The 25037-nt window shown below is 32.8% G+C and overlaps 3 protein-coding genes and 1 long non-coding RNA gene across 4 annotated transcripts; 2 read left to right on the top strand and 2 right to left on the bottom strand.

The window, feature by feature from the left end:
- Positions 1-6705: 6705 nt before the first annotated feature.
- LOC115228436 lies at positions 6706-7184 on the bottom strand. Its single transcript, XM_029799014.1, has 2 exons — positions 7015-7184; positions 6706-6963 (listed from the first exon to the last, which is right to left on the bottom strand). The coding sequence occupies exons 1-2, from the start codon at positions 7113-7115 to the stop codon at positions 6726-6728; spliced, it is 339 nt and encodes a 112-aa protein (XP_029654874.1). The 5' UTR covers positions 7116-7184; the 3' UTR covers positions 6706-6725.
- A 1710-nt stretch (positions 7185-8894) lies between these two features.
- LOC115228446 (choline/ethanolaminephosphotransferase 1-like) lies at positions 8895-13042 on the bottom strand. Its single transcript, XM_029799023.1, has 7 exons — positions 12786-13042; positions 12092-12155; positions 9776-9948; positions 9526-9607; positions 9205-9492; positions 9049-9174; positions 8895-9017 (listed from the first exon to the last, which is right to left on the bottom strand). Exons 1-7 carry the CDS (start codon positions 13040-13042, stop codon positions 8895-8897), a joined length of 1113 nt encoding a protein of 370 aa, XP_029654883.1.
- A 2175-nt stretch (positions 13043-15217) lies between these two features.
- On the top strand, positions 15218-15623 carry LOC115228451. Its single transcript, XR_003883216.1, has 3 exons — positions 15218-15297; positions 15425-15516; positions 15549-15623. It is a non-coding gene; the product is annotated as an uncharacterized LOC115228451 (long non-coding RNA).
- A 2753-nt stretch (positions 15624-18376) lies between these two features.
- LOC115228445 (28S ribosomal protein S28, mitochondrial-like) lies at positions 18377-18921 on the top strand. The gene is made up of 3 exons (XM_029799022.1): positions 18377-18567; positions 18621-18755; positions 18786-18921. Exons 1-3 carry the CDS (start codon positions 18377-18379, stop codon positions 18919-18921), a joined length of 462 nt encoding a protein of 153 aa, XP_029654882.1.
- The last annotated feature ends 6116 nt before the right edge of the window (positions 18922-25037 follow it).

The raw sequence follows: 25037 nt of genomic DNA, 5'->3' as shown, positions 1-25037 counted from the left end.
CCGGAATAGCAGGAAGTGCCCATCACAATTATTTTTACTAGAATAATTGGGCTGTTCAGGCATGTTGGTCTTAGTCGATGAGGATTGTCCGTCTTCGAAACACGTGAATTGAGGAATGAACGCCCAGTCTGTAGGACGTAAACTCAAAAAAATAAAATACCAACGCTTCTCTTTTTACGTAATGAACCTTTAAGTAGGACGGAGCTCATTCAGCAATCCTCCCAATGGACTGCCCGACCTTGTTGAGAAACAAGTCGGTCTCCTTTCCCGCGGCTCCAGGGCGATTAGCGTAAAACGGTAGCGGTCCGCGAGAGAAGAATAATTCTGTAATTTCATCCTTTCGGCGTGGTTTGCAGCCGAACAAGGGTTCGCAGCGGAAGAATGGATCCTCGACTTTGAGAAAGTATCCACAACAGTAACATCCCATACAAGGGCTTTCCCGGACAAGTACGGAAATATTGTCATCCCGTCAGGCCTTTTGCCGTCTCCCCGATCGAGTCCGACCGGTTCGAGGAGGCACGAATGGCCCGCCGATTCGAGACCGGCCTTCACGATCTCATTGATGGCCTTGTGTCTGTGTTCCCTGCCTGCGCTCCTCTTGCAGGAAAGTGGGTGGAGTCTCTTTTGTCAACAACCTCACCGCGCTTTTTCATGAAATCGAAAATTCAAAGGCAGCTCTGAGAGCACTAAGAGTAGAAATTGGATGTATCGACAACCAAGTTGTGGAACTTATATACGCGGATGATATTGATTTTATTGCGGAGGATCGGAAATTAATAAAAATTATTATGGAGAAAGCAAGAACAATTTTCGATAAATGGGCACTTAAAGTTAATGAAGAGAAAACCGAAATAACCACCGTCGAACGTATGCCAACTCGCATAGATGAGAAGTGGCGAAACGTCCGAAAACTCGGATCTCTTCTTGGCGATTCCGAAGATATTACCAGACGAAAAATATTATCAACAATTGCACTTAAACTTCAATCTATCTGGATGAGAAAAAACCAAATTTCGACTAAGATGCGCCTACGATTATATGATGCATTTGTCCGACCTGTCCTCATGTACAACGCAGGTACTTGGGGAACATCAAAGAAAAACATGGAGCAACTTGACTCTTTCCACAGGGGTCAACTGAGAAAACTCCTCGGCTATTCGTGGCCGAAGAAAATATCAAATGATGAATTATACAGGTTAGCTAACTGTGGGCCTATAAGTCTAAATATACTTGAAACCCGCTGGCGCCTGTTTGGACATATTTTACGAATGAAGAAAGAAACACCATGCAATATGGCCATGGAAGAATTTTTCGGCCATACTGAATACTCTAAATATAGAGGACGTCCAAGAGACTGTCTTCCGGGAATACTTACGAAGGAATATGCTATGATCGGAGGCCGATTGAAGGATGCAGACGATCTGGACGAAATCGGAAAGAGGGCAAGACGACGGAAGGAATGGAAGTGGCTAACGACAAGAATAGTTAAAAACATGGCACAAGCGAAACCATAAATTTTGTTTACTGGCAACGCGAACGTGCATTAACTAACTAATCTCGCTACATTATTAGTCATAAAACATCTGAAGAAAAAGACATAATAATTGGCATGTATAAATCTTGAAAAACATACAGAGAAATACAGGGTGATCCGGACAACCCGAAAAAAGTCCTCTGCTTTTCTATCTCTAGGAATTTTGAGCCAGCACACTTTCGGACAGGGTGCAGAGCCGTTTTCCTTAGGAATTCTTTTGACGTGCTGTAATTTCCTCTTTTGCGCTTATGTGTGGAATGCTCATCATTCTGCGGGAACACCTGAAACGACGAAGGGAGATGAAACCTTTGCCATTTTCAGGGGTTTAGGATTTTTCAACTAATTACATCTCAATTACTGGTCGATGATGTTAAATTTAATTAATTGGAATATTTTTTGAATAATATTTTATAGAATGAAACAAAAAGGAAAAAAAAGTACTAGCTAAAACCGGTTCGCAGGATTGAGAGACAATTCCCGCGTAAAACAGTCAGCGAGATCCTTTGAATAAGGAATGCAAATATCTAAAACGATGGATGCACAAACATCCAAATTTTTTAGGATGAGCAAGGTCTTTGACACCGAAAACACAAGACGTATCTACGGCACTTGCCCAAAGAAAAGCGTTCGCACAAGTGACCTTACTTCGACAGTTTCATAGATTCGGCCTTCTCAGCCGACGAAGCAGATCTATAAGCAGTAGAATTCAGAATTTATGGAGAAAGGGTCAGCACCGGTGACTTCCGACATAAGCTGTTTCCTGGATTCATAAGAAAATTGCGTACTGCCATCGGGAGAGAAGATGGAGCCAAAAGGGATCAACTTTAGCACCACAGCGGAAATGATGGGGCCTCCAACGGGAGGTTCGAAGCGATTACAAATATCCAAACTGAGTGAATCCATATCAAGGACTGCATTCAAAAGCCGAGAAGGGGAAAACATTAAGCCAGGAGTCTGAGTATGGCTGACAAGCGGTACGAAAACAGGTCAATCTGTATTGGTCGAAGATTAGTTCTAAGTAAACTGAAGATCGACGGCAAAAAATTTTGTCCCAATCCGGTTGGGAAGTAACATCGGAAGGGAGTTCATAATGATTTTGTTTCCATAGTGCAAGTGCAGAATCAATATCAGAGTCCACAGTTGATTCAAGTAATTTTTAAAAAATCTTATGGACCAGAAGATACAATCCTGAAGAAGATGAAAGAAAAGCGGAAACCCCAGACCGCAAAAAGGAACAGGAAGTTTGGCCTGACACCAACCAACGTCATCAAAATTGATATCAAAAATCTTCTCAACAGAAGAACGCATCAGAGAATGTCTTCAAGAACGCACGATCGATGTTAAAATTTACAATTTCAGATTTGAGAGAATTAATTTCAAGATCAATAAATGACAAACCTGGTATTAGAGATTCCAAGTCGTTTAGCAAAATATCGGGCGGACCACCGATTATAAATTCATTCAAATACCAAATATTTAGAGGAAGCGCATTCTTATGTGCAACAAAATCTAAGGAAAGGGAAAATAACAATGGACCAGAAGGATCGCCTTGCTGTACACTATAAGAAGATGAAATAAAAGAATCACCCGGAGCCAAAAGGCTTGGGTACCCATACAAAAGAAAAACAATTAGCAGCAATGAAAGAATTCTGTCTTTACAAACCTCAAGTAGATGCTTTATGTTGATAGAATTAAACGCATTCTTAACATCCAATTTTAATATTAGCCGGAGCTGTTCAGAGACCGAAGCCTCGCACCAGCCAGACACGCCAACGCTCAACTAAATGGGCTAAGAATTTGGACTACATCCAGAGTAATGGTGCGGACGGAATCAGAAGATAAAAGAATACGGACCGCACAACCGACGTCGTGGGCCATTAAGAGTTGATTCGTTTGCGTAAGCGATTTGTTCGAGCCCGAATCTTGAACTGAGGAGGCTAGGGCAAATATTCCAGAGCAGAACACTAGTTCCAATTCGGAATGATCTGGTCACAAATGACCCACTCTATTAAAGCCGATAAAGACTTCGCCAGATAAAAATAGGCAGATCTGAGTTCTTATGGGAATACGATAGGAAGCCCGATAATTAAACACGAGTTTTAAGACAGATTCTGGGTTAAGCAGGAAAGGTCCGTGATGGAAAATGGCGTCACGGCTGGATTAAACAATATAAAAAGTGAAAAAAGATGAAAAGGTAAGCGGATGCTATCACGAATAATTGGGAGCACATCATTGTTAAAATTCTTGCTGTTTTTTACATTAACATGTTGAAAATAATTCATTAATTTTTTGCCAGGAAAGTTTAGTGGACCTCATTTTGAGACTCGAGGACATGCTTGTTGTTCATTTAACTAAAATAGAGAAAATATTTTTTAATTTTCTTGGCAAAAAGTATAACAAAAAGTAAAAGAAACGAACCAAATTGTAAAAAAAGACACCTGTGAATCTAAAAATCAAGTTTTTAAATATAAGACGCCATTTACGTTCTTAATAATTTTTTCAAATATTTTAACTGTAATTTTATAGTTGTCTTTAATAATCAGTTGATATAGATAATTTGTGTAGAAAAACAAAATGCAAACTAATTTACAATTTAAATCAGTATTCCGTGAAAAATAATTAAGACAAATTAATAAAACGGCGATTCAATTTCGAAATTGTTTGAGAACTCGACATATGTATTTTCAGATTCAGTGACTCTTTTCGTAGTCGAAAAAATGCTTTTTTCCGTTCATGCTTAATCCAGATGTTGGCCCAATGCGGAATGCATTCCTCTTGAATAAAGTTAATTATCGCCCTCTTATTATTTCCACTGACGGATCTATAGAATCGTCTTTTATTTAGTTTATAACACCAACTCGAATCGCTTCCTTGAGTCATAAAATCTCAATTTTTCTACGATCTTGATCTCATCTCTATTTTTTTGAAGCCATATGAAAAAAACGTGTCGCGCTTAGTAAGTTTCTTCATCATTATTTCATTAGCAGTTTAGATTTTCTCGAGCTGTAGTTTGATTTTAGCAAATTTTTCCTTCATTGACATTGATCAAAAATTCCGAAAATCGTAATTTTATTATTTTATCTGATTTCTACCATAAATCCGTCATATATTGTCCACATAAGTCGTAGACTTTAAATGTATCTTGTAAAATCAAGAAAACCAACTAAACTCCCAACATTTGGTATATGTCATCATCATTAACATTAAAAAGGTCTTCGAATTCGTCAGGCTTCTGTTTTTCCTCAATTATAAAACCTCCTAATAATGTTTGCTGATCATAACCCCCAATTTCTATATTCATTTCCTCTGGCAAAACAATTTTAGATTCTCTCATAATCTCTGCAATTGTCTCTTCGATACGAATACGATTTTTCTAGAATAAACACAAAAATATTATACTTCCTCAAAATCCTCAACAATCGGAACAGGAATATTTTCTTTATTAATTATAACCGGTTCTTCGGGCACAAGAGACCTTTGAGGATACATCCGATCAAAATCTTTAGCTGGAAGTGAACGACAGACGTTCTTCAACTTGGTTATAACTTTATCTGCTAATTCTTGCACTTGTCTACTTTTCTTGTACTTCCTGATCTAGAAGAAAACACTAGTTATATTTGACTAACTTTTCTGAGGGTGAGAATGAATTCAGGGTATTTTAGAAGGGATTCCCCGTCAAACTGAGTAGACATTACTTGTTTTAGCGTTTCTACGCATTGTTGGACATCCTTGAGAAGATAAATTAAAAACTAAACTGGCTCTGAAACTTGAAGAGCACTTTTTATGGCCAAATCAAATTCCTTTAGGATATAATCTCCACTCATTTTCGATTTTTTGGGACTTTTTGGAATCGATTTTTCTTTATTCGGGGAAGGGGAAATCACTGGTTTGCGTATTTTTTTGATTTTTTGCTTACTATTTTTACGAGATTTTTTCTAAATTAATATATTCCATGTAATAAAAACAGTCGCAATCGGGGAGGGGATAGGGGAAACAAGCACAGGAGAATCCAAATATTCAATAGGCGGGGTTTTCTCACACTAAACGATAAAAATGAATATATCACCACAGACTCTTCCACAACAGGACTTTCCTGTATCTGAGTCTCAACTTTGTTTTCCAGACAGTTTTGCTGGCATATTCCAATTCGGAAATGCCTTTTATAAAGTCGAGACATTTGTTTCTCATTCCAAATATTTCTTTATATTCTTGATAAGGAAAGACATCCCTTGGGGGGAGCATTGCACTATAAGACATAAATATGTCCCAAAACATACATTTGGCCGCTTCCGTAAAAATATACTTGATATCTTCCAAGGCATTTCTCCCCTAATGAAGAATCAATTCTTGCTGGCCAAGGAGTGTAGCCCCGTAACTTTCCAAAGATGAAATCCCCTGGTGAATAAAGTTTTTTCTCTGTTTTTGAATTTTTATTATTCATTTCTGTTTTTTATTGTGTATTGAACCAAAATGGGAAGTAACCACCAGAATAAATTGTAATTGATTTTAAAATAATTATATTATGATATATTTTATAAAAATTATTATTTTAAAAATTTAATATGGGTTGACTGGCTAAATGATTCACATGATTTTTCTAACTTCCCGAAATACAATAAAGAGCCAATTATTAACAAATCGTTAATAAATATATATAAAAAACATATTTATTAAAAATAATGGTGATTCATTCAAAGTAACAAATTCTCTACACATAATAAACATTAAATATTTGTACAACATGACAACATTCCGTTGAAAAAACTTATTTAAATAAAACTGTAAATTAATTAATAATCAGATATAAATTTATCTAAAATCAGTTTAATAAATTTTCTTTTTAATTGTGGTTAGAACTTCGTTTTTGATTGGAGGCAGGAAAGTGACCTCACCAATATCTTCACTACCTAATTAATAAATTAAAATTCTACGAAAAAGAAGAAACTGCGAAATTTTCCAACGAGTCCACTTTTTTGATTATTTTCAAAATTGGAGAACTCATTTCCCTTCTATTTAAAAGCCGAGGTCGATAAACAGCACTGTCCACTACTATAAATTTAAATATAAGTAATTATACATTTTCTTATATCTGTATTTTCTTGTTGGAAATAACAAGATTTGTCTGTAATATGTATTTTATTCAAATTTTTATCAATCAAATCAGCGTCGGTAGTTTCAATGTTTGTATTTTCTAGAATAAAATATTTTTTATTAAATATAATATGCCGGTTTCATTAGAAGGAATTTCACCGTGCATTCTCCTTATGTCACAAGGAGAGTTTACGTTAAAATTTATTTCGACTTTTGAAATACTGAGTTCTCCTAATTCATCTGTTTTGTCACAAACTGGATTTCCACCAATGAATAAAGTCTTTAAATTGCCACAAAACAATAAATAATGAACATGTAGAACATCAGTTATTAAATTACTAAAATTAATAAACATTAAAAATGTATTGAAATTCAAAATATGAACAAACTTTTCAATGTTGATATTTTCTATTTTTTCCAAAAAAGTGATTGGTGACGTATCACAGATTTGATTGTTTGAAACATCTAATCTGAGCAAATTTGAAGCCATTGCTATTCCATGCAGATCTTTCAGCTGACAATTTCCTATTATTAAAGTAGTAAGTAACTCAAAATTGGTTCCTAATTCTCTAAATATAAAAAATATATTTTATACCGTATTGATGGAATGAAACTATTTGACACGTCAAAAACTTCAAGATTAGGAAAAAAATCTCCAAAATTGCAAATACTGTTTTCAGAACAATCGATAATTATTTTTAATTTTTTTATTGGAATAAAATTGTATACTCCTGTAATTTTTCTCTGAAAAAATTAGTTTTATGTATTATTTACCATTTCACTTCGAGTTGTGTAATCGTCAAAAATATATTTAGACACATTAATTGATTCATTTTTGTTTGTCATCTGCTTATTTGGTTTCTATGGTTTTAATTTTAATTTTATAAATCTAAAAACAATATATAATTAAAAATGACAATTGCGTCATTAAAACATTGTAATTTTAAGACCGCAATTTGGAAAAAGTCAATGACATTTTTGTGATTTTTATATTTTATTATTTTAATAGTGTTAATAAACAGCGTTTCTGTTTTGTAATATCAAACAAATTTTACTTAAACAAAGATTATTATTTTATTAATGCAATTATGTCGGAATCACATCATTTTTTGACAAAATGACTACATTCCCATTTAGGGGAGGTAGGTCTCTTATTTGGGACGTGACCTGTGTGGAATTTCTGTCGGAGACATTGTTGTCAAGGCCGGAATGTTCGTCAGGCTATGCTTGCGCGCTTGCGGAGGAGAAGAAAATGTTGAAATACGCTTATCTTTTGGAGGCCTATGAGTTCGTGCCCCTCGCCTTTGAGACCACTGGCGTTTGTCGGTAAAGAAGCTGAGAAGTTATGACGGCTAGTGGGCAAAAAATCGCATAGAAGACCAATGACCAGATGGGGACGAGCTCGGTCTTAATTCTCCGAAGGAACTGCCTTTCGATTTGCAACGCGTCTTCCCCGGAATGATCCTCAAGTCCGCGACACTCTGTAGTTATTTGCTTTTCTTTTCATTAAATAAACTAATTCTTGAAAAAATAATAATTCATGTCATTAATTAAATTAATTTATCTGATGATCCTGATATTCTGTTTTAGAGTCAACATTCTTCTGCCATATTATTTTGGAAGTTATAAATTTATAGGATCGTCGTCTAGGGAGGAGGTGCGTGGAGTGCCACCTTCTGCTCACTTCGAAGGCTCTGGACTTAGTTAGTAAAATTACTTAGTTAATTAGTTTCTTTTTTAATAAAGTAGGATCGTCGTCTATATTTACATTGTAGAGAACGAACGCGAGATACTTTTTTCCCTTGATTTAACTGGAAAATGCTCATAATTTATGATTATCAAAAAAAGAGCGTGTAGATTTCATCACATTTAAATTACAGCATTTACAAATCTTACTTAATCCAAAAGGCAAAATGAATTAACTTTGAAAAAGTAACTTTTTAGTGCTATAAAAAAATAAATATCACATGAAAAGATAACCGAATAAACAAACAGTCAAATGAGGAGAATATATTATCTAACCATGGAAGTTGAAATTGTCAGAAATACAGTTTATTTAAGAAACCACCTAACAACAAAATTTGATAAGATATTCAAAATAGTTAATTGAGTACTTAAAAACTTGTTGAAGGATTTAGCTTAATAAGACAGGGCACCTGCCTCAAATTAATTAAACACAAACAAGCCAATCGTCAAATAAAACACTTTAAATTAAATGATTAAGAATTTCATAAACCAAAAAAATGGAATAAATTGAAAAAAAAGAAAATTAGAGAGATTTGTTGATCACTTGTTGAGATTTTTGTACGAAGAGAACATGAATCCCAAGGAAAGAACTAATTTGATAGCAGACCGAGTAGATATATAAACAATAATCCCACAATGCATACATCTATTAAATAAATAAAATAGCATTATCTTACCACGCATATAACAAATAGCAATTCAAAATTCAAAAGGCGTGATAAACGGGCATTTAAAATCAAAATCAATTGAGTCAGTAGACATGAATCAAACATAGTTAAAGAACTACGAGTCATTCTTCTTAACTAAAAAGGCAAATAAATTACAATAAAAACGATTATGTCTGTACTTTGCTTCACAGGTGATATTGACAGTACCAGCAGTAAAAATAGTGGTCTTGATGCGAAATAATCATCGTACAAGCAAACAACATAGTAAGACGAAACCACAGAAATAAACAAGGGAATGGCGGGAGAAATAACACTTGTTTCTGCTACACTTGAGCCATTGCGGCCGACCCCGCCTTTAAAAATAATCGATATTTTAGCAAATATTGTATGCCAAGAAAAAATAAAAACTGTGACAAATAGATACATTCGCAGTGACAATCCGAACAGAATAACCTTCAAATATTTTAAAAATTCACGAAAAAGTACATCAGTCCATATATTCTGTCCAAAGTAACTCGTCAATCCGTAAACACCCATGATAAACAGCTGAAATTCAGTGACGTCGAGTCTAATATAAGTAAGACCAATATAACTTTCCCGCCTCCAGTACATCATTAACATAGACACCCCAGTGGAAGGTGTAGAACAAGATCAGTGCAGTAAACACGATTATAAAGCTAACCAGAGGATCAGTACCCAATTTTAGAGTAATAACGACCCCAATTGCATAAATTACTGACTTTTAAAATTCAACTGTTTACCAGTGGCCAAAGAATCACATCCATGGTCAAACAATTCTCCGAGAGGACTCACATTTCCCGTCCTTCTGGCATGTTTCCCGTCAATAGCATCAAGTGTCTGGTATAGGAAAAGGCAGACTGTGGCCATAATGAATGTCCAGGAAGGGATCTTTGAGGTAAAATATACTCTTTATACATTAGATGTGCCGTCTGGACTGTAATAAAGCATTATTACAGTAGAAACAACATTAACTACTAGTCCAATCAAAGTTATAAGATTGGGGGCAATACATGTAGGGACTAAGGTTACTACAAAGCACCAAAATTTTTGCAGCCATTTTTCAGTTATCGAGGAACCGGAACATTTGTATTTATGGTTAATAATTCTATCCAATTCGACTGGTGTCAAATATTCGTTATAAAACATAACACTAGAACGACACAATATCAGGATCTTATTTATTTTTTTAAAAGTTAAAATCATTTTTTAATTTATTATAATTATAATAATATTTTATTAAAATTATCTAGTAAAATATTATGTGAACAATTAAACAAAAGTAATTTAATTTTGTGATAATTATAAAAAACACTCAATTGTTAGAATTAGGTAAGAAACAAGACTGTGTATCTATTAGAAGTGTGTTGATCGTCCATATTTCAGAATCCTTAATTTAGTCATAATTATTTGATACCTCTTCACAGTCTTTGAGAGGTCGTAAGTGGCTTGCTAATAATCTTAAATCGACATTGATTTCCTACCTTATTATTCACAAAATAGACCTTATTCACGTAAGAAGACTCTTCGTTTAACTGTTGGTCTAATTCCTGAATATTGTCAGAGAAGAAGGGCTTTAATTTACTTTGGCATTATATACTAACACAGTTGTCACAATTTCGTGGATTTGATCATCTTGGTCAGCTTCCGGAATGAATTCTGAGATATTCCGAGATAGAAAGTACCTTCCGAATCACTGTCAAATATTTCGAAGGATTTTACAGAATCTAAATTCTTAAAATATTTATTATTATCTTACCTTCTTACCAGATTGAGATTCCGAAATATTCTAAAAAATATATTTATATATATAATTACTGATAAAATTCTCTGTGATCTTCTTGTCATAATACCTACCTTAACTTAAGGGTTGCCGTGGCAAAATAATTATAAATTTATCAAAATTTTGTACATTTTTTATTATTACAAATGAATTACAAAAAATAATCAGAACTCTGAGAAAAATAATAATATTTCAATTCCTGCAAAGCCACAGATTCTATAGCTGCGCATAGGCAGGACACACATTTTTTTAAATAAAGAGATTGAGGTTCCATGCATCTATGATGTTAAAAAACTTGACTAGTGACGCCGTTATCAGTAAAGATTCACTGCGGAACTGGATCGTCTATCTTGATGGACCCACACACAAAAAAGAAAAAACAAGTGAAGATCATTCCTTGACCCTACCTAAGATTAGTTAAAAAATGACTTCTCCTCTTTACTCAAAGTCGCAAAACAGTGATCAAAATCGCTTGAAAAACTGAGAGGTTTTCTAATGACTGTTTCTCTTTAATAAAAAAATAGTCAGATTTATTGATCAAACTTGACATCCTTTCGCTCAATCGTCAGGAGCTTTGATGATTCTGCCGCTGTGAGTGGCGTATATATTGATTACTGATATAATCCCATTGGTCCTTCTCTCTTTGCCAGATTTGTACTTGGAGCACTGAGATTCTATCTGTCACTTTCCACCATTGTTTGAGTCCACACCATAGGCTTTTGTGAATCACAAATCCTTGTCCGTAATGTCTGCAGTCAGGGGGTAGCAAGATCATTCGGTAGTTTCCGTATGTAAGGTCCGTTCCCGACTTTGGTTTGGTCTCTTGTAGGCATTCGATGTCAGCACTATACTTCTCCATGTCATTGAAAAGCGCTTCCTGTTTCCAGGTCTGGCAAAGACCCCAAAACATTGAAAGATAAGATCGATAGCCCATTCAGTTGTATTGTGTGTGTTTTAGACATCGTGCAAGAGAGGCACGTCACGACCCCGACCAAGAAGGTTAAATTAAATTTTTTAAGGTAAAATGTAACCGGTTGCCCATACGTATCCAGCTGCCCATGTCACATATTATCTCAAAGTGTGAAATCATCTTTAATATTGAGTTGATAATTGTCAAAAGCTTAACTGAAGGTTAAATTCAAGGTCACAGCGTTTCACTTTACACACGCGTTTAATTTATGGCGCGTGACAATAAACAACCGATCTTATTTGTTTTTCTATGTTTTTTATTCTTTTACCGACTTTCTATACCATTTTCAGTTCAAGTTTGACATTTTTTATACCAATTTTGAAAATGCGACGTTCAATTTTGACGCTTTTTGCATCAATTTTGACAATGCAACATTCAATTTTGACAATTAGTTGCTAGGCGACGTGGGGAGCCTCGAGAAGTGTCATGGTTATTCCAACAAATTGGAATAGCTGTCGTTCGCGGCAATGCACACTCCATCATGCGTGCAACCGCAAGTGCCTTTTAATCACTGACTAACTTATTTCAATCAATTTACTTTGAAAAAAAAAACCAAAAAAAAACCAAAAAAAAAAAAATTTTGACAATGCAATAAGCAATATTGACATTTTTTACATCGGTTTTGACAATGTGATATTCAATTTTGACATTTTTTGCATCAATTTTGACAATGCAATAAGCAATATTGACATTTTTTACTTTGGTTTTGACAATGCGATATTCAGTTTTGACATTTTTTAAATTAATTTTGACAAATATTTTTATAACGGACACACATAAGAATTTTTCTATGCGGCTAAATCAAGATGAGAGTTAATAAAGACAATTTATTAATCAGGTCAGGTTAATGGAATCCCAATCGTACAATTCGCAATAATTTTTTCTGCATTTCTGTAAAAATTCCGTATTTTCTCGCGAGTTAGATTTGTCATAGAATATTCTAAGGCATTTTGTAATAATAGTGCTCGAAATTACGTCAGCGTTCCATTTCCTGCTGCATGAACATCGTTATGAGGATTATTGTGATTGGATAAATATTTCTTAATCCCAGCCTTGATAATCGAAAAACAGCTTTCGCATGGATTTAGCTGCGGAGAATATGGTGCATCAAATCTTTGAATTGTATGTTCTACTCTCACGCCTTCAAAATTTCCTTGTTTTTTATGGATTGGAGCATTATCCATATAAATAATAATTTCCTCTCTAGCTAAACTGTCCGATAATGCCGTCATAAAATTGCAAAATTTCGATTTTATAGATCCAATGTGTGATTCAAATCTCACAATTGTTCCATTGTCATCAATTGCCAAAATAACGTTAAGATTCACTCCTTTGCTTGCCCTTACTGGAACTATCGCACGTGATCCTGTAAAGGATCGGCCGAATTTTTTTAACGTAAAAAGATTAAAATTTGTTTCGTTCAAATGTATTTTTCTATTTGTATTACGTTGATAATCCAATGAAAATACTAGAAATTGGTTCTCTTCGCAGCATTTTGTAAATAATCAATCGCCCATCAAGTCGGTTATATACACTAGGTGCAAAAAAACCGTTTTTTCGAAATATCAAAAATTTACTATGCAACTATATTGTTTTTATTAAAGAATTGAATAATTTATCATTTTTTAACACTAGTTTTATTTTTATTTTTGAACTTATAATCATTTTTACTTAACAAATTATAACTAACAAAAAATCAAACGCAATAAAAAACCGTTTTATTTTTGATTATTTAAAGTTACTTTGCCTTAAAAAGCTTTTGTGCTCTATTCGGCATGCTTTCGATTAATTTTTTTATAAAACTAATCGGTATTTCGTTCCAAATATTTTCGATTTTTTCTTTCAATTCCGAAACATTCTTTGGATGAAAGGTGTTTAATTCCCTCTTCATATGAGCCCATATATGTTCGATCGGATTTAAATCCGGTGATTGAGGTGCCCATAGTAAAAGGTTTACTTTCTTGAAAAAATCGCATTGTCATCTTGGAAGTATGACATGGTGCCATGTCTTGTTGAAAATAAAGTCACTAAGCTCCATTTTTTTGCAGATTCCCATAAATGGTTACATAGTGTGTTGATATAAAGTGCGGAATTCATATTCCCGTGTATAAAAGCAAACGAGCCCATTCCGTAATAGGAAAAACAGCCCCAGACCATAACTTTCCCCCCACCAAATTTTACAGTAGGCGAAAGGTTGCTTTTTTGAAGGCCTGTATTGTTTTTCCGATAACAATATTATTGTTGCAATACAAACTTTATTATTTACCAATTTGCGTAATTCCTTCAATGTTATCGATGGATTATTCTCAATTGTTTCAATTATCAAATTCATATCATCATCCGTAAGTATTATCGTAGCATCCCTTCTACCTCCACGTTTACAAAAATACGGATTTCCACTTTTTACAATGGCTATAGCTGTTGTCCTCTTGACACCAAGATCGCAAGCAAGCTGTATATAATCACCGCCCTCTTCATCCTTATTTATAAGTGCTCTTCTTGTACCTTCTGACACTCTTGAATTTTTTCTTGACATAAAATTCGTACAGGGACGACGAATCAGAAAATATAAAATAAATGACAAATCGGCAAAAGTCAAAATTGATGTAAAAAGTGTCAAAATTGAATGTCGCATTGTCAAATTTGAATATCGCATTGTCAAAACCGATGTAAAAAATGTCAATATTGCTTATTGCATTCTCAAAATTGATGTAAAAAGTGTCAAAATTGAATGTCGCATTGTCAAATTTGAATATCGCATTGTCAAAATTGGTGCAAAAAATGTCAAACTTGAACTGAAAATGGTATAGATACGCGAAATACGCTAGCAGCTTAACTGCTCAATTGAATAAAATCAACTTTCATCTTAAAAGAGGCACTTAAAAATACTAAATTTTTACTCTAGACGTTTTTAAGTGCTATTTTAATGAATAAAAACGACAAATTGGATAATATTTCATGCACTCAGTCATATGACAATCTGTTAATTTCTAATCTCCGTCAATGATTGTATATTTGTAAAATCGAATATAACTCAATGTAATATTATGACAAAAAAAGACGGTTGGTTTTCAGAATTTAATTTTGTGGTTTTTTCAAAGCCTCAAATTTTTATTGGCTTTATACGTCCTTCACATTATTTTTTGGTTAATTAAAAATCCGTGAAATGTTATATTGTTTATAAACAGAAGTATTCTAAAATAAATTAGTTAAATGATACTAATTTCTAATATAAATATATTTTATGTTTAATAAATTTTATTTTTTTATTATACTGATTATTAAAAATAATAAAATAATTCCTTTTGTCTTCATTGTGGTATGACCCATTTAAAAAATTAATTTTTCGGTCTTACCTAGGTTTACTCTATTGAACTATTATTAATAATTTTATTTATATTCTTATTCTTGGATAAATTATTCATAGATTAAATCATTTATAGATAATTTGTGCCAAATGTCTTCCAAATTTGAAGATAATTTCTGGGTATGTTTATAGTCTGATGATATTTTTTTAATTATAATTTTGAATGATGCTATTAGGTCGGTAAAATTATATATTTAAAAAATTATACATTCTATAAATATAATTTGATTAATAATTATATTTAAAGAACGGGAATTGGAGACATGTAGAGATTTTTTGCTATCCAATAAAGAACCAACCACTTATTGTTGAAGAATTGATCAATTATTGCCGAGAATGGTTCGGAATAAAACTATATGATATTTTTATAGCTCTATGAATATTGATTCCATGATAAAAAATTATTCGAAAAGATCTGCGACTTTGAGAAGCTGTGACTTTATTAGGTTTAACATATTCGAAAATGCAACAGTGGTTTTCTTCCGTTTATGGAGACATTTGCCAATATGAATGATATTTGGTGTAATTCTCTTACAAAACTCAATAAGGAAATTCTCATAGTCATCGAGAAACTTCAAAAAGTTAATTCAAAATGTTCTGCCGTGCATAAAAAAGTTTTGGATTGATTTAACCTAAATTTAAGTTTAGGGTCAAGGTAAATAACTGTATGATCGAAACAGCAAAAATGCAAAAGAAATTAGCTCGAATTAAAAAAGTAATTTCGATTTTTTAAATCAAAAAAGTACGAAAAATCTATCAGCGAGAGGCTCGAGGAATATAAACAAAAGAAAGGACAAAATATGTCTACCAAGGAGTTGACGAGATGTACAGAACGTGTGCTTTTTGCAGGTTTTGCCTAAGTTATGATTAAATATAATTAACTTTCTGAAATAACTGACAGAAAACCGATTTAATGTTTTGGCCGAATCGTATAATAAACGGTTGGACAAGGTTATTCCGAACGTTAAAAAGATTTTGGCTGAAGCGCAAGAAATTGAGAACGATTATGTAGAATCTTTATCCAAAATTTTTGTGGAGATTAGAGATTTAAATATTTCTTGTATTTCCGATATGTCTAAAGTATCTAGAGACATTAACTTTTTAGAATTTTGAGAATTTAAAAACTACTGAATCGACTGTTCAAAGCGCGATGGATGGTCTTGTGCGGTCACTTTCCGTCGGAGTAGCCCAACCTCGTTAATCAAATTGAGTTCTGTATTTTTAGAAAAGATTCCATTGAAACATTCGGAAATCAAGTACGACGAAATTTCGAAGAACACAGCAGATTCAAAGACAAGTTTGACGAATTTGTCTATTTTTAAGAACCCAATTTTAAATGTTGTACAAAAAATAAAAAAAGCATTAAAAATGCTGCTGATTCGTCTGAGGAAGAAAGTTCTGATATGTCATCGGAGAGCGAAGACAGCGAATTCAATTTAAAAAAACTAAGCGTCAATATCAATCCTGCCAAACCTGACGGTTGTACGTCGAGTACTTCAAGTCGCCTCAGTTCGATAAAACCTCCAGAAGTATATTTTGATTCTTAATTTTTAAGAAAAAAACAATCGATCAATCTTTTTCTAGAAACAATACTGTGGATTCAGGTCAAAATAGCGGTGAGATATCAAGTGGTAAAAATACTAATACTGATCCCTGGGATATGCTATGTGCTGTTTTTTAGACCTAACTTGTAGTTGATTCTGAAGCTGTTTCAAATAGTCTTGATATAAATCCTAAAAACTCGTTAGAGGGTTGTAAAAGTTCTGTGAGTTCATTCATCACACCGCCTCTCCCACAACGTAAATTTGAGAATATAACTAAAACCAGGTCCGAGTGTCAGATTACGTAATTGTGTTGAAACAAATTTTGGTTTATCGGAACAGAATATTTCTATTGGTGTTAGAACGGCTGAAGTGATTCATCTAAAACAAAATGTGACAGGGAAATCTTTCATGAGCTTGGTCACTGGGATTGTTAGCATTTCGCTAACAACGAATCAAGTCAAAATGTTCTGTGAATCGCCAAATAAATTGAAACAGTTGTCTTTTTTGTTAAGAATCCCGGAAACTAATTCATTTACTTTCAATAATTCAATTGCTACTGAAGTTTTATCTTCTAAAAACAACGAACGTATGGCAGAAGTCATAATCCCTGAGTTTATTCGAAATGCGACAACAAACTTGAATACAAGCGTGAGTGATGGACAGTGCTATGTTAATTTAGCAAAATATGAAGTTTAATTATTACATTTATTATCGTAGAATAAGAATACAACTCAAACGTCGTTGCCGCTTCTTATAATGTGTAATGTTTCCACCTTTGACGGAGGATGCTCTGTGGAAATATTTTATAAGATTAGAACTGATACTAGACTGGATTTTCTTCAGGTCTCTCTGGTTTTTCCTCCAAAGACGCTGTTTAATTACGTTTCTTCAATACCAGCAGGAGAATGGTATGTCTTGTGCGATTTATTTTTGTAGGAATTGTCAATATTCGTGTATTAATTGGAGAATTATTGAAGGATCCAGGAAGATATTAGTTGATAATGATTCTGGAATTTTGAAAGCAAATTTTAGCTGTCCTCCTGGATTATCAGGAGAAATATTCAAATCTCGGATACAATCTTCCTTCAAGACAATTTCAGCCACCATTGCTGGAGTAGAAATTGATATCGTCAACTCGCCGACATACTATTTGACAAGTAGGCATGTGTCTATGGAGTCTGGACAGTACTATGCTGATCTAGTAGAATGATTATTATTAATATTATCAAAGTATTCTTATAACATTTTTAATTTGGGATTTTACTTTTTTTATTGTATGCTATAGCTCTCAATTGGCACAATATTTCCTTTCCTAAATTCGTATTTTCCACTGTTTTGACAATTCGGATTTCGGGTTTAGTTTTCTTTCTCGGCGCACTCCAACGCTGATTTACGAAGCAGACAGAGTTAACTAACTTATCTGAAGGAGTCCATACCGGTGACATCCGAAACCAGATATTGCCTTCCTGGAAATGAAAAGATAAATTTTTATTTAGAGAATTATGGAAATAACTAATTGATTAATTTGATTTTATTTAGTTTTAATAGATAGTAATATTAAAGAAATTTCAGGTTTAATTTTCGTCTGTTCTTCTTGTGTGATATAATTGAATTACATACATTGATTTGAGAGTTATTTTCCAAATTATTAAAAGATGAAAACAGCTTTGGATACAAATATAACGAAATTGATGAAATCAATTTTTATTCAGCGGAAATATCTTTTGCCCAATATATTTAAGCAATGCATGTTATCCACAAATACCAACCCATCTCAGTCTATAAAAGATGATGGAAATAATCAAAAAACTGTAAATGATGAATCTTTTATATCGCTTTTGAGAAAGTATGTTTTTAATTGAGTTTCTATTGTTAATTGACTATACTTGATTTATCTAGTTCACCATTTATCCGACTTGGTGATCCCAAGAATAAAATTTTAATTGGAAATGTCACCATTGTTACAAAATCAGATATATATGTGGACTATGGGGGGAAATTTAACGCAATTGTGAAAAATTCTTTTAAAAGCGAGTTAATATTAAAATTAATTATTTTCTCTAGGGAAAATATTAAAATAAATACGAAGGTATACTTACTACTTAATGAACATGAAAAAGTGGCTAATTTTGGGGAAAAGCATTGGATAACCTTGAAAGAGGCTGATGCAATTTTACTGGGAGTTTGTAAAAATCAATAATTTAAAAATATTAACTTTTACTTTTTTGTAACAACTTGATTGATTAATGATGCTTTAATTTTGTAGAGTCCTTATTTTTATTTATTTATCGCTAGCTTTTAAAAGTAACAGCAGTCCTGAGATATCACATACTTGAGATAGAAAACGGTGAAGGAATTATAAATGAAGCGCAATGATGCTTATAAAACGTATCTTTGAAGAGCTCGGCTGCCTCGTATCGTCCAATTAATCATCTTTAGGTTTTTCAGAATTTCTTAAAATAAAATCTGTCTAACCTTTTCGTAATTAATTAGTAATTTCAATTTAGAGTTTGGTTTTCGATGAGAATAACTGAAATTTTCAACAGCTTTTTTCGAAATCATAGTTTGTCGAACAGTTCAAAAACAAGATGTTTCGCATTGAAACTGGCTTATGGAATACAACTTGACGAAAGGCTAGAGGGCTTGCAAGAATCCTCTGTGCCCACGATCCTGATGGTCCTGAAGAAAAGTTGTGTTGGATAATTATAATCGGGTTTAGCATGAAAAGAGACACTTCGGTGCCTTGTTTTTATCTCCCCGTTAATGATTTTTTTCTTATTCTTTGGGTTTTTGGTTTTTCTTGAACAATAAAAACTATTCTAATTATTGTCTGCCTTCATTGGGTAAGGGATTATTAATCCCTATCTAAAAACGGGAGAACAAAGGTGTAACCTGAGAAATCTGAGGCCGAAAGTTCCTATTTCCTGAAATGGACAATGAATCCGCAACATTTAAACTTGTTCTCACAATCGAAGTCCTGACTCACAGACTTGGCTGAAGTTCCTGCATTTTTCAAAAGTCATGTTTTCTGTAGTTTTATAAATATCTTTGAAACGGCATTATTCCCCAAAAATTGCGGAATATTGTGTGCCACCAGTAATAGTTTCCCGTTTTTAATAGTATCATAGTTTTTGTCTCATTGTCCACTTTCAAATTAGTAATTTATAGATTTGTTTATGTATTAAAATATTTTTATTATTTTTAATATTTCTATACATTATAGTACATTAAAGCGGGAAAAATATAACATTTCAATGTGTGCACGTCCGACTGTTGTTAGATACACTGAAAATGTTATTTGAATAATATCACCTAAATACTAGAATGCAATTTTTGGAAATAAAATCGAAGAATCAGACCAATCAACAATCTTCCTTAAAAAATTACTAGCAATATCAATATCCAGTATTACATATAACCGGGCTATTTTCCCCGAATCCGCCTACAATGATCATACTATTGACGATCTGAACTTGAAGATTCTCCGTGAGAAATCAGATTGTCCGAGTGCTCAAAAAATCATCAAATGGCTGAGAGGGTGCTTTGACGCTATAAACAGAAAATTTGTATTTTTTTAATTATATAGTCTAGTTGAGGGCGATTGTCTTAGAGGTAACATTTGATAGTAATAAACTTAATTAAATAGTTTTTAGACGACGAAAATAAATCAGAAGTATTTTTCCACTGACCTGTTATTTTTAGAAAATTATTGAAAAATACACATTTAAAATTTCCTATTTTAATGAAAATGGATTAGACATTTACAAGTTAGTTTTAGTAAATATAATTTTACAGCCAAAATGATGGAATACAAACTTTATTTTCTGAAATAGACAATAAATCCGCAACATTTAAACTTGTTCGCACAATCGCAATCCTGACTCACACACTTGGGCCACTTCCGTCGGAAATAAAAATAAACATGAAACTATTCTATTATGACGAAAGTAAATCAATTATTTGTATATTTTAGTTACTCCTGTGGACTATGAACCACAAGGATTTATTCCAACAGCTGAACTTCTTAATAAATTCACTGAAGATTGCATCTCAGTTGACGTCGGCTCAGTTCAGACGGTTTTTGTTAGTTTTTAAATTTTAGCCGTGGCATGGGTTTTTTATTTTTTAATTTTTTAAGTTTTTCTGTAAAATCGACCGCTCTTGAAACATTAAGCTCTGATTTAATTTCACTTGATTCTGCTGCCTCTTCTGTAAATGACACGATATGTTAGCACCAATCCTTTTTTATATAAAGTGACGGGAGAATGTGTGGAGAGTCCGTATCTCGGTGTAACCTGTCCTTGTGGTTTTCAAGAGGTCATTATTCTTTAACTGACGACCACAGGCCGACGGACTAATGATAATTTGTAATATTTGTAAACATTGGCAACATGCAATTTGTTTCTCAATTATTGAAGAAAAAGAAGCCCCGTCGATCCACGTGTGCTATAATTGTGCCAAAGTTATCTTAATATCTTTAATTTTATAGAAAAAACCTCTCTCGGATGTCAAAGTGTGATTTTTTAATGATTTTCTAGGATTTGAAAAAGTATGAATGCACTGACCGATCTCTTGGTTCATTAAGTGCGAAGGCTGTTAAAGTTGATTATAAAATGCCATCGCTTAGAATGTCTGTCTATTTCGACGTGTTCTAATGGCGGCAACTGAAACGCGAGAAATAAATTCAACTGCTATTAGTGAGAGACTTGGAGTGAATTCGCGACAAGCATCAGCCTTGGTTAAAAAACTAGAAAAGTGTCAATTTATAACAAGAAATGACCCACGGGCTCAAAAGTAGATACGAGAGTAATGGCAATATAGAGGGTGGATGATGGTATGTGAATGGAGGTTGGCTCAAGGACTTTTCGATTATTTTCCAATTCACTCTCAATGTATTTCTCAAGAAAAAAGAAGTTTTTCATCGGTAAAATGTCATGATATCCTAAAAATTTCTAACAGAGTGATAGCGGGGTTGGAAAGCGTTTCCGAAATGAAGTCTTCTAGTGTTTATCAAATTCATTTCTATAATTTTGTTTTTGTTCTACTATAAAACCGTTTTATCGTGACAAATCCTAGAATTATTATTCATTTTTAAAATGATTGTGGTTTCCATTAATTTTTGGAATAAAACATCATACTTTTAAAAAAATAATTCTTCAAGAGATTAGCAGATTCCCTTAACTATACCATTTTCAGTTCAATTTTGACACTTTTTGCATCAATTCTGAAAATGCAACATTCAACTTTGACAATGCAATAAGCAATTTTGACATTTTTTCGATCAATTTTGACAAAATTGGCCGTTTGGATACATACAAGGACTTTTTCTAATCGGCTAAATCAAGATGAGAGTTAATAAAGACAATTTTATTAATCAATGGATTAAGCTGCGGAGAATATGGTGGATCAAATCTTCGAATTGCATGTTCTACTCGCACGCCTTTAAAATTTCCTTGTTTTTTATGGATTTGAGCATTATCCATATAAATAATAATTTTCTCTTCAACTAAATTGTCAGATAATGCCGTCATAAAATTGCTAAATTTAGATTTTATAGATCCAATGTGATTCAAATCTTACAATTGTTCCATTCTTATCAATTGCTAAAATGACGTTAAGATTCACTCCTTTTCTTGTCCTTACTGAAACTATCACACGTGATCGCATATAGGATCGGCCGAATTTTTTTATGTAAAGAGATTAAATTTGTTTCTTCCAAATGTATTTTTCTATTTTTATTACGTTAATAATCCAATGAAAATATTTTTCTATATTTTCTGGATTTTTCCTTGAAATTGGTTATCTTCGCAGCATTTTGTAGGTATTCAATCGCCCATCAAGTCGATTATATATTGTCGCAATACAAACTTTATTATTACCAATTTTCGTAATTCCTCAGTGTTATCGATGAATTATTCTCAATTTTTTCAATTATCAAATTCATATCATCATCCGTAAGTTTAATCGAACATCCCTTCTACCTCCACGTTTACAAAAATACGGATTTCCATTTCTTCCAATGGCTATAGCTGTAGTCTGACCCAAGATCGCGAGCAGGCTGTACACTCTTTTCATCCTTATTTATAAGTGCTCTTCTTGTAGCTTCTGACACTCTTGAATTTTTTCTTGACATAAAATTTGTACAAGAACGGCGAATCAGAAAATATAAAATAAATGAAAAATCGGCAAAAGTCAAAATTAACATAAAAAATGTCAAAATTGATGAAAAAAGTGTCAAAATTGAATATTGAATTGTCAAAATTAATATAAAAAATTTTAGAATTGAACTGAAAATGTTATACTGAATTTATATTAATTAAGTTTGTCAAAATTAACTAAGCCCTAAGGAAAAAAGTACATATTAAAAGAATTTTAGCCATTTTGGACAAAATGAAATAATTCTTTTCAATTAAAAGTTTATTCACAAAGAATGGAGTATAAACTTACGATTATTGATGTTTTTGGTTAATAAATTTCACAGTCCAGACGTGTACGGTTTTAAATTATTGATGATTTTCAAAAAAAAGTTTTTTTAAATTCTATTTATGAATTATTCATTAAATATCTAAAATTATTGTTTTTGAATTTCAATTTCAAGTTTTTTCGAACAGACAGTAATTTTCCTTTATTCATGACTCAGTATTTTTTGGTAGAAGCTTGGTCATACAATGGGTACCATCTATTATCTTTGTGAATCGCCATCATGAGAAAGTACGATTTCGTTTCCTAATTCAATTTCGTCGCATTATCATCTTTTTTGTTTTTCATTTTTTGCTGGATTTTAATATATTTTATAAGGCAATTATTTGTTCCTTCTGAATTACAGGTAGAAGACGACAGAATCGGCTTGTCGTCTTTATTCTTCTCTCAAAATTTATTAAAAATTTATATTTTCATTATCATATTTTTTATTAAAATTAAAATGTAGCAGGACAACGTCTTGTAACGTAAAGAATAGAATATTTCATGCTGCAGCTGAAATCTTTTTAGAACAGTTTACATGTATCGCGAGGATTGGAGGTTTTATAAATTTTATTTTATCTCGTTTTTATCTGTCAAACATTAACTTAGCATACTTTTTTTAAACTTAATAGATTACCCATGTAATTAAAAATAGTCGATTCATCTATTATCGAAGGAATTAAACAAATGTGATGGAATTGAAACAAGAAAAAGATTCGTTAAAAAGAACAATATACAATTGCACTTTTCCACTATTACAGGAGTTAAATTAAACTTACATGCATTAGTCAAGTGGTTCTCAACGGTGGACGATTCTCCCCTTTTTTGGTAGGAGGGAGATGGTTGATTGCTAATATTTGAAAAATTAAGATACATAATCAATATTTTATTTAAATTTCTAAACGTGATTTTTATTTACTCTCAAAACAGTGTGAAATTCGTTCCAATTGCATTTGAGATGAGTAGTGTTGATAAGAGCACTCTTGAATGAGATCGATATAATGATTTCAAAATGCACTGTGAAGAAGATAGAGACGTTTTTACTTTCCAGAGAAGTTGAGTGCAATAATAAGACCGAAGTGAATGGCTATCTGGGGCACGACCGATTTTCCATTGCGGAAATGAATAAATGAAGTTTGTACCAGATTAATTCTAAATTTAGCATTGTAGGAGGCTCTATTTAGTTTATTGATACATTATTTACAAAAATAAATAAAAGAGCACTTGCATGTAGTCAGGTCTATGCCACATCCCCATCGGCAACTTTAGAATCTATCTTTTTAGTAAATAAGCAGAGGTTTATTGTTTTAGGGTAGCATTTTAGAATGTAATTTAACCAAGTATCGGATGGCGTAGGGGATTGTTTTTAAACAAAAATTTGGCGTCATAATTTATTTCAACAAAAAAACTTGACGACAAAAAGCAAATATGCGCTAAGTTTTATGTCAATGATGTCTATGTGTTTGGCAAAAAGAGACAATCCTGAACTTGACGCCAATTAGTGAGATAACTTAAGAAAGATTTACAATTTATGGCAATGTCGGAAAATAGTGGAAGGTCTTTCGAATTCCTTGTTAATTTTAATCTATGCAAAGATGACGACATAATTGGTAGATAAGTGTGTCATAATTCATTTACATAATTTTCATCGTTATTTGGAATATATCTTTTGTTTTTTAATGAAACACTTGATTTAACGAAAAAAGAAAACACAGTCAAAAATTATTTTACACTGACGGCGCACATAATGACCTAACAATACTCTGAAAAAAGATGACGAGTCTCGTTGGGATCCTTATTTTGCTAAGCAATCTTCGTCCCCAGCCGAAAAAGGAAAAAAAGTGATTCCGAGCC

The sequence above is a fragment of the Octopus sinensis genome, unplaced genomic scaffold (assembly GCF_006345805.1).
Source record: "Octopus sinensis unplaced genomic scaffold, ASM634580v1 Contig10522, whole genome shotgun sequence".
In the NCBI taxonomy this organism is placed as follows: domain Eukaryota; kingdom Metazoa; phylum Mollusca; class Cephalopoda; order Octopoda; family Octopodidae; genus Octopus; species Octopus sinensis.
The sequence above is the reverse complement of the archived record's forward strand: the minus strand, read 5'-3'. Positions and strand labels throughout refer to the sequence as shown.